The sequence below is a fragment of the Austrofundulus limnaeus genome, unplaced genomic scaffold, assembly GCF_001266775.1.
Source record: "Austrofundulus limnaeus strain Quisiro unplaced genomic scaffold, Austrofundulus_limnaeus-1.0 Scaffold6, whole genome shotgun sequence".
In the NCBI taxonomy this organism is placed as follows: domain Eukaryota; kingdom Metazoa; phylum Chordata; class Actinopteri; order Cyprinodontiformes; family Rivulidae; genus Austrofundulus; species Austrofundulus limnaeus.
In genome coordinates this window covers 301,293-311,839 of record NW_013952408.1, presented here as the reverse complement: position 1 = coordinate 311,839, position 10,547 = coordinate 301,293, and the positions used below count along the sequence as shown (strand labels likewise).

Sequence of the window (10,547 nt, the reverse complement as noted above, 5' to 3'; positions counted from 1 at the left end):
AGTATGCACAAAAAAGCACACATACAGTATACAGGAAAACAATAGTGTGATTGGTGTAAAGTTACACAATAAGATAACTTGAATCAGGAATCATGTCTCAGTTTTAAAGAAATAAATGGACAATTTGCAAAACTTAATTTGCTTTTTCAGTGCTGCCACAAAAACGAAAAAAAAAAAAAAAGACAAAACACACAAATAGGACTTTTTCAGATAATTGTCTTATTAGTGAGTTAGCCATTAGAAGATTAAGGGGAAAAATATGTATTTTTTATTATATTGATTTATAAACTGATACAAAACATTTGTAAACTGCTTAATAACAAGTTAGAAATAACAACTACAATTTAACATTAATGTTCCACAGACACAAAAACACAGAAGCAGCAGGTTTATGATGAAAGCTCTATCAGGACTGCTAAACACCAACAGGTTTGTTTTCAAGTCCCGTCCTATAAACTCATCTTTGTTCTTGGACACTGTACATAATAAACATTTTAATAAAATAAGCCTTAAAATGGTTTTAAACATTTACACTTGGTAAAATTCACCGAATGGCAGTTTTTAAGTAAACTAATGGCTCCACTTGCACTCCTGTGTTTTTACTCATTTGGCTAAACTATTCTCTGGTCAAAGTCAGTTAAACAGTCAAGGATGTTTGAACCATAGAATACTTATGAAGTAAAAAAAAAAAGGTAAACTAAACACAAGTTAATGTAAGTTGAAGCATCAGAGCACTATAGCATTCCTATTCTTTGGCATTAATACAAACAAACAAACAAAAAACGTTTGTTTTCCTCTACATATCTGAGGTCGTCATCAGGACAACAGATCCAGAATAGAAATTCAGGCGTCCCAACACCAAGAAACATTCTTCTGCTTTTTAAACTGTTGCCTAAGCAATAGATGTGAAGCTGTTATAATCCTGGAATGACCACTTTAGATGGAAACAGAAACTGTAATTGTGCCAAAGCAAAATCAACATAGAAGTCACATTGTGCCTAAATGCTGTGATGTAACACGACACTCGATGCTAAAAGGAGAAATATGTTGCTTCAGGCTGTTTGTAATGTGAAATGTGTAAACAGTGAGACTCTGAAATCATTTCCCCACAGGAGCAAGGTTTCAGTTCTGATGTAAAAGTCAAAATGCTGAAACTGCCGATTTCAAAAGAGCCAGAGTCACCGTTAATGTGATGCACAGATTTAAAGCCACTGAGCTGCTTCCACTTCTGTAACAGCTCCAATTGTGCGAAGCTGCCAGCTAACCTCTCATAGTGTGTAATTTCACCACACACCCTCAGTTCAGTCATGTTAGCCATAAAGCTCCAGCCTGCAATTAATGAAACAAATTCTTTCAACGGTCTTCAACATGTTTCAGAAAAACCCAGAAAATCTTCTGCTTTTGTCAAAGACTTGCACCTTTGTTCAAGTCTTTCGGATGTTCAAATAAGCTTTTAGCCGACATCCACGATGACTGGAATGCTTCTCTGCATTCCTAAGACGGTAACCTCCCTGTTTGTTTCACCAATGGTCAGAATCAGTTCACACTGTTGTTATTGTTGCCCTCCTCGGCTGCAACAAACTTGATCTCAGCATTGGCGGTCCTCGAGGCCGTGCTGCTGTCTCTGACCTTGCGCCTGAACAGGAACGGGAAGGTTTTCCTGAAGGACTTCTGAAAGCTGGCTCCCATGAAGCCGTAAACGATGGGGTTGACTGAGGAGTTGGCGTACGACATGCAGTTGGCCCACGTCTTGATCTTGTACATCGCGTAGCTGGGTTGGTAGTTTGGATGGAAAGATTGGAAAAGGACGAAGATCTGGATGGGACCCCAGCAGATGGCAAAGAGGAGAACGATAACCACAACCATTTTGGAGACTTTGCTCCTGATACTGATTGTTCTCTCAGACAGAAGATTGACCTGAAGAAAAAACAAGACATTTAAATTGTTGCATTAGCTTTTGATGAATTACCAACCTCAGATAGTCAGATAATCAGACCTACCTGAAAAAAACAAAAATCACAAACTTAAAAATATAGCCTTGTATTTGTATACAGTTTTTTTATTGTAAACTTTTATTTTATGACAATTTTGTAAATAAGTTGTTTTTCGGGTCTACATTATACGGAACATAAACTAAGCAGCAATTACCACAATGTAGTGAAAATGTAAGTGACTTTTAAAACAAGCAAAGCCATTTCTTTCTTAATTGGTTTGTAAGCTTGTAAATTAATCGTGTGTACATATAATTGTTAAACTGTTAAATAAAGTAACTCAAAATGAAACATTTTAAAGGTAAACTTGGCTTGTGCACACCTATCGGTCATAGCACAAAATAAAATTGACACCTGATAGTTGTTGTCCACGGGCTGTACTGTGGGCTGGCCGACACGTTTCACCATCAGAGAGTAGCAGAAAGAGATGGTGAGCACAGGCAGCAGGTAGGCAGCAATGAACTGGTAGAGGATGAACGCTCTCTCATGTGTCTTAGAGGGAAATCTCTCCATGCAGTATTGTCTTGGCCCGTACCAGTAGCCCTCCTCTATGCGCTGGTACATTAAAATTGGGGTGGACAAAATGAAAGAACCTAAAAAGGACACGTGTGTTAGTTTAAAACGTGCATCTTTGACCCATTTTATGTATTACTGTTTTGGTTATTTAGAATCTGAGACCCCGTGTCCTCATACGAGGACATTGCATTGTTGCTTCTCTGCTTCATGATACTTTTTTTTTCAGCTTTGACCCTTTGGCCTTATTATAGACACTACCATCACAGTGGTCACATAAAAATTACATAAAACTAAAACTAAAACGCACATTAAGCTTCATAAAACGTGCACATTTGACGCATTTGTGTAATTGTAGCAAAGTTCAAATTTGGTAAAGATGAAGTCCTCATTTGAGGACACTGGGACTCTAATTTCATTATCAATTGTACCATAAGATTAGATAAACTTGGGAACATTTAGAGGAGTTCACAAATGTAAATAGTGTTTTTGTACGTGGTGTATGTAGTGACAAATTTTTGATAAACAAATCTGAAAATATTTAGAACAGTTCACAAGTGTAGATAAGTCTTGCAAATGGAACGTTTGTTCAGTATACCTAGAATGTTTGGGTCAAATGCTCTGTGATTTTCTGCCATTATGTTCTTCAAACTGAGGAGCAATCTGAAAGTTGTAATTGATGATGATGCAGTTTACTGATCTTGCTCTGGTCAACATTACGGCTGCTGTATTGCAAAAACAACTAGGAAAATGGTACCCCCAGAAAGACTATCATGAAGTCTATCAAGTTTTTACGGTACTGTAATTGCTTAGATATTCCTCAACAAGCATCACATTTTAAAACCCAGTGTCGTCATATGAGGACATAATATTTTGTAAAAATCACTTCCTGCACCATGACAGAGTCTAGTTATTATACTTAATAAATACTACTACACCCATGCATCTTGAAGAAAGACAAAAAAATGTACATCAAACAAAAGCTAGGGTCTCGGGAAATTAAGCAGTGAGAAGATCACACAACATACCGATCCAAATACAAACGCTGACAATCATGGCTACTTTGGGGGTGCGGTGGCGGAGAGATTTGAGAGGGTAGACTGTGACGTAACAGCGGTCCCCGCTCATTGCAGTCAGGGTGATGCACGTGGCTTGCACTGTCACCTGGCAAAAAAAAGAGAGAGAGACAAGAAGCTCTTTAAAAATAATAGTCCAATCAAAACTAGACTGAGAGCTGGAGAAAGCTGAAACATTGATGTCAACGTTTTCTTTAATCCGTCACAGTGCCCACACAGCTTAACAGGCATAATTTTATATGTCAAAACATTAAAAATTTACTGTCTTTCATACGATAAATGCCTCTCTGTGATCAGAGGGATCCTTTGTGCACCAAAACCCAGCTGCTGTGTGGACAGTTTGGAAGTTGTTCAATGAAAACTAGACGTGAGTCTGTTTTTAACTTGAACTTATGGTTGTGTTTTGTACACATTTGTGACACTGAGGTGTGTGAGAAAATGGGTTGCTTTATAAGCAGAATGTACCCTTGATTTTCAGTATCAAGCATAAGCATTTTGACCACTTGACTGAAATAAATAGAGCAACATTATTTCCCTGTCAAGGTCCAAATGTGATAAATGAAGCCTGTGGATCAAATGAATATGATAAATTACAGACTCTGTGCCGATGGTACTTTTTTTTTGAAAGTTGCACATTTATGTTGTAACCTTCTAATGATGTCATAAAACTTAAGGTATTTTCTCAAGATACCTCGTGTTATGGATTAATTATGTATATCTGTTCTACCTTGACACTGTCCAGTAATCATATCTCATGATAACTAGTTTCAGCTGTTTTAATCTATCGGCCCAGACTTCAAGACTCCAGCAATGCATGACCTCTTTTATTTTGATAAGGTGTTTCCGGGCTGACAGCCCTGTCATTGGTTAGATGGTTCACAGTTGGCCAACTGTGATTGGTTGTAAGCATGTCACATGATGTTATAAACTTGACAGATTTCTCTGATTGACTTCTGCTCTGTTGTTGCTCAAATTAAATCATTTGACGACCATACACGCAGACTTTCTGTGCATTTATTCCAACGTGTTTCTGCATTCTTGGTAAATCGTGCCACCACACCTCGTTTATAATAATTGGCGCTTTCTGGCTGACTCAGTGGGACTTATGACTGGACCAAGGTAATGGGGGTCGAAGCCAGCCTAGCCCCCGGTGCGCCTCTGTGCCCTCAATGCGAGGCAGTAAGAGAGCCGAAACAACCAACATGAAAATGTAAGCTGGCACCACGGCTCAATAATGTGATGAGGTGATGACATCTGGTCTGTGCAAATGTCATATTTAAATAAGAACTAAGATTTATTACTGGGGAAATATCAATGATTTGCCTCCATCTCACAGTTTACTCATATTTATACCCACATAATTTCTTTTCAGAAAGCAGAAGTTGAAGCTGCTGATTTTAATAGTTTTTCTTTTCTTTTCTTTTCTTTTTTGCTCATATTATCCTTATGTTTGCTTGACGTTTATTAAGGTTAATGAAGCTTTATTCTTTTAATGGGAATAACAACTTGTGTGATGAAGAAAAAGAGGAGAAGAACTTCAAGCAAGAGCACATTCAAAGAGCGCGGTGATAAATGTTTTTCATTTGCCTACAAACTAATCAGCCAGTTTCATTATTAATTAACTTTAAAAAAGGCTTCAGAAGGATGCTAATTAAAATCCAAATGTGTGTACAGGTGGAAACATCAGACCCAGATAAGGAACATTTTCTGTGCACAATTTCCAACATATTTCAAGCTACACCACATTTCTCAGAGCCATCGTATATTTTATGATTTTTTTATGATTTTCTAAATCTGGACTGTATGTTCCATCTATGTCCTGCTCACTTTTTACTTCTCTGTTTTTTGTTTTATCATGCAGCTATGAAGCAAACACCCATTACCCTGAGTTCTGGAGTACCACATCAGGATTTCAAAGAAGAGGATGAAAGACTAAAAGGGTTCACGATAAGGTCAGAACTGAGGCTGCTGAAGAAATTACCATGATCCTTGTGATTTTTTTTTTGAATTTTTGTTGAATTTACTAATTTTGTATATTATATTTATATTTGTATTTTCTGCATTTTATTTTAAAATAATTAACATCTTCAATTTGATTTTAGCTTTAACATTTTTGTCATAGTCCAAAAGTCTGTCTAGGTGTGTATAAGAAAAGATTTTTTTATGATGGCAAGAGCTTGCCTTGAACTGCTTAATTTTAAACTTCTCTGCTATTTTTAAAATCTTATTTCTAAGCAATTAGTTGGACTTGTAATTTTCTCTGGTCCGTTCTCTTAATAAGTTCATGTTAATTACAGCAAAGGTTTATAATCAGCATCTATGAATGATTGAAAGATAAATGCAATTAACAGTAAGCCTAAAGTGTTTAATCCTACCCGCTATTATTGCAGTATTACCTCATCTGCTGCAATTGCTCTGGTCTGTCACAGTGAAGAAGGAGCTGAGCCGAAAGGCAAAAATCTTTTATTAGCTGGTGCATCCACAATATATTTCCACCCTGACTTACAGTCAAGATGTATGGATCTTGATTTAAAGAAAATAAAAGATACTGAATGAAATGAGTTTCCACTTTAGGGTGACCAGGCTCAGATTTACAGATAAACTCAGGAGCTCCTCAACAAGGGAGCTCAGGAAAGTCGTCAGCTGAGGAGATTCAGGCGTTTGATTAGGACGCTTTCTGGGCGCCCCTTTTTGGAGGCTTTCCAGGTTTAGACCTACTCTTTGGAGGCAATATGACTCTCAGGCCAGAGTATGCAATGTGACTCCCCATGTGAGCTGAAGAATGTTGAAGGATGTCTGAGTTCCTCCCTAAACCTGCTGCCTCTGGTCCAACCATTAATAAATGGCATAACGTGAATGGACGGATGTATGGATAGATGGATAAACACGTGAGGTGGGTTGTGCTCAGAACTGTGTATGTACACATTCAATGTATTTATTAAATAAAGGCTGAGATTTTCTGGTTTGTCTTGTCTATGCCAATGGTTCCCAAAGTTAGGGTCAGTACCCCTCTGTGGGTCATGAAGCATCAAGTTTTTAAATGCAAATAAATTGCTAGTAGAATATTTTCACAGTAATCATTGCCAAAGTACTTGTAAAAAAATACAATAATTGTACATTAATAATTGTAATTATTAGGTTGTCCATTTTAACAAAGTCATTAGCAAAGTTTACGTACATAAACCAGTAATATCTGGAATCACAAGTCTTTGAAGGTGTTCTATTGTGGACAGAACCCTAAAAAGTTTAAAATCCATTAACCTATGCCGATTCATTGATTTTCTACATTAGATTGCCTTCCAACCATTAAGTTTCACCACATCCTTCAACAAGAAAGATGCTTCAGTAATTACAAGAACTTCCTTAATGTTCTTCATCAAACTGTCATTAGCCAAGCAACCTGAATGATTCTGATTCTCCTCCACCCATTCACCTTATTGATGATCAAAGCAGAGGCTTTTAAAACCCAGTTGGCTGGGAGGAAAACGGGGCCATTAGAGTATTCTTGGATGCTGTTTCTCTTTATTCTTCATCACCGTTTGAGTTGGAGGTTTTATCCGACACCTGCCTTTGCAGATTTAGTGCCCCCTGCAGGCCCGTCTCAAGGAGGGGGGACATCTTTGATTAGTCAGTTTCCATCCTCCATTTCTCTTTCTTTCCTGCTGTTTCTGTTCTGCTCTCTCTCCCCTGATGGTCTCACTTCTAGCAGGGAGTCAAAGAGCGGTTTGCAGACAGTTTAGGCTGATTGCTCTAAACACATGTGGCTCGTTACTTCCGTCCGCCTCCAGTTATTCATCCTGGCCATCACTTTTAGAGATGTTGTCAAAGCCACATTTATAGTGCCACCCTGTGTCAGGGGTAGAACATCTGTTCGCTTGCTGGGTGATTAATTGGCTTGAGCTGTGCGGAATAAATCTTTTAAACCTAGTTTCAGTGTCCTGCCACTCATTAGGGATGCAGAATGTGATATAAAGTTTGGATGTGGACCAAGGAAAACCAATTATTTTTTAAGAAATAACATTTTGATGTAGCAGTCACCTGCCACCAAAAGGCAAGGCGATAATATCTCATGAACCACAGAACAAATTGTATTGAAATGTACAAAAAAAAAAAAAATCAAACAGATGCCCTTAAAACTGCATGAATATATTAAATAAATAACTGTAATGTCATTCTTATTTATCTAATAATCTTATTAGACCTTTAGTCTCTTTTGTATTTCTATTTTTGGTGTGCACAGCAGTCGTAATGTATTTTTTGTGTATTAACAGCACACTTCAGAGCTTTTTTTTTTCCCTTTATTGAATAGTGGAAATAGTGGAATAGTGGAAATAGTGGAAATTTCCTGACAATACTCAAGCTATTAGCCTCTGTGTCCTTGAAAAATGCAAGCAACAGAAGAAAAAAAGCTCTCATGTCTCTTCATGATAACAACAAACTCTAATCTCACCTACCTTCATTACTTAGTGATGATTGGTCTCTGGACAATAAGAAAACCTCATTAAAGGATTTCCAGTTTTAGATAAGAAAGAGCAAATACGAAGTTCGTGTAAAAAGAGCAAAGCAGACTGTAGCCAGCATTTTTGACTGACTTCCTAATGTTTTATTCTTATATTATCAATTTGTTCTTGCCTTGTTAAAAAGTAAATGTTTCTTTGTGGGGCCAAATAAAATTGTCCCTTTTTTTTGCTGTTACACTGTAGTGCTCGGTGATAAGTACTTTTCACTCCATCTTCAAACATAAACATAATAACTTGAATTGACAGGATTTTCTTCTTCCTAAAATAAAAAAAATCTATTTTTAAAGTCCAACATTAGCCTCTATTGGCGGACGAGAATTTCTTTAACTATTACTACAGAAAAAGATGCAGTTTCATCATTTGAGTTACATTACCATCTCTTCAGTGATTCATGAGAAGTTTTATATGTAAAACAATCATGCACAAACACATGCTGATTCTGTTCCGTGAAGACTTACAGGAAGATTTCATCAGCAAAGTAAATGATTGGATTGGAAGCTGCAACTTTGGTATTCCTTCACACTGAGGGTGGTAATGGCAAATTACAAAGATGCTTCTGCTTTCTTTCTTCAGGCTCTAATGGCCTTTATTCATCCACCAGAATGATATGAACTAAGGTGAGGAGAAGGGAATGACACAGTGAAGGGCCCCCGGTTGGGATTCAAACCTGACTCTGCAGCAATGAGGACTTTTTCAGCTTCACAAAATGCTTTTTCTGCCATGACAGATTCCCACTGCCTGAAAGGCATCATCGAAGCACTTGGAGTGAACTCTTGTATCCAATCTCAGCCTCTTTCTAAGACTTCAATAACATCTTTCCCATATGCAGTTAGGCCTGCTCAAGCCTCTCTCTTAAAGATGACACTGCCATCTGTGGTCAATAAATCAACATTTTACAGGAGTCCCATTTAGAAACCACACCTCCCTGATAGTTTTTTTAGTGGCAGCAGCATTTAGGTGATACTTTGTGATTTGCCACAAGGAATGCATTTACTGGAGCCAGAGTTTGAGCTCCATGGGGCTCCAGGAGAATTGCGGTCATTATACCCTCATCCAAAGGAAAAAAAAAGTAGACAGGTATGTTAAATGAAAACGACCTGCCTGCAATAAGGCGTTCAGTGCAGGAGAGCACCTGTACCTTTTACTTTCGGCACCTGAAAAGAAAGTAGTCAAAACTTTTTTTTTTCAAAAGTGCATTTCAAAACTCAGACTAAAAAAAGCTGTGAAAAATTAAAACGTGTCCCTTTACCTGTTGCATAAAGGCAACGAATTTGCACATGAATTTGCCGAAGATCCATCCAGGGAGGGGATAAAGTGTAGCGGTGAAGGGAACGCAGCACACCAAGAAAATAATGTCAGTGGCTGCCAGGTTTGCTGAACGGAAAGAGAAAAAAAATAAAATCAAAAACACGATGAAGGGCTTGCAGTACAATGTTGCAACACAACCTTACATCACAACTAGAACTGAGTCATTGCATTTGTGTCCACTGGTGTGACTTTCAGGGTGGGTTTTATATCATAAGGGGCATAAAAATAAGCACACAAGAAAAAAGCTAAACATAGCCTTGAAGTAACACCCTGTTAACAGGAACAGGGAAGTAGTATCGGCAACAAGATGAATCGTAACCACTGCAATAACTCTGCAGATAAGGAACTATTCCTGACAAAACACAAGCAGTGTTTGTTTCTGCCTTTCTTGTTTTATTTTGAAAACAAAAGTGTAAACCATGGTCACAGGTGAGCTACTGAATAGAGGTGAAATTATGTGACTTTTCATGGTTGTAGACAGAGCGGCCATATTGTTCAGAGCGAGCCAGTACTGTTAGCTGGTGAAGCTAAATGTGGTAACCGTGACTTGTTAAATTTAGGTTAGCACATCACTGAAACTCAGTTTGCTGATGACAAATATTATTTTGATTATCATGTCTGGAAAAAAAATGTGCTGCCAAAACAGAAACGTCTGCAATGAATGATGCTTCTGAAAAGCAGAAGCTAACCAATGAAAAACTAATATTTATTTGCTATTCTACACAGAAATCTAGCCATGATCAATTGTTTACATTGACAGCCCGCCCCTTCCAATATGGAGTCGTGCTCATACCAAGGCGGTCAATTCGTGACGCTTTGGCTTCAACAAACATTCGAGCAAAACATCTCGGCTTGCAGAGTTAGCAGCAGCATACATGTGCAAACCCAAAGCCTTGCCATCAAATTCTTTTTCAGTCACAAAACCTGTAATAAGTGAACTTTTCGTTGTTGTTGTTCTTTTTAACCCTCCTGTTGTCCTCATTTTCTGTATACACCCTTTGTCCTCCGGGTCAAAATGACCCGTCTCYACTAAATYCCCAATATAAGCAGCTTAATTGAATTTTAAACACCAAATTTCATCTTGTATATTGTCATTCACCACAAAATGTGTGAATACTTGAGTTTTCCCTCTCCACTTG

General features: G+C 37.8%; 1 protein-coding gene across 1 annotated transcript in view; it reads right to left on the bottom strand.

Moving 5' to 3' along the window:
* Positions 1 to 258: 258 nt before the first annotated feature.
* The window catches only part of kiss1ra (KISS1 receptor a), a 16,292-nt gene continuing 6,003 nt past the window's right edge, over positions 259 to 10,547 (bottom strand). The window contains exons 2-5 of the mRNA XM_014029048.1: positions 9,350 to 9,474; positions 3,533 to 3,668; positions 2,346 to 2,584; positions 259 to 1,917 (exon numbers count right to left, since the gene is read on the bottom strand). Of these exons, the coding sequence (XP_013884502.1) occupies positions 1,537 to 1,917; positions 2,346 to 2,584; positions 3,533 to 3,668; positions 9,350 to 9,474 (881 nt within the window). The 3' untranslated portion in view covers positions 259 to 1,536. The remainder of the gene's footprint in view (positions 1,918 to 2,345; positions 2,585 to 3,532; positions 3,669 to 9,349; positions 9,475 to 10,547) is intronic.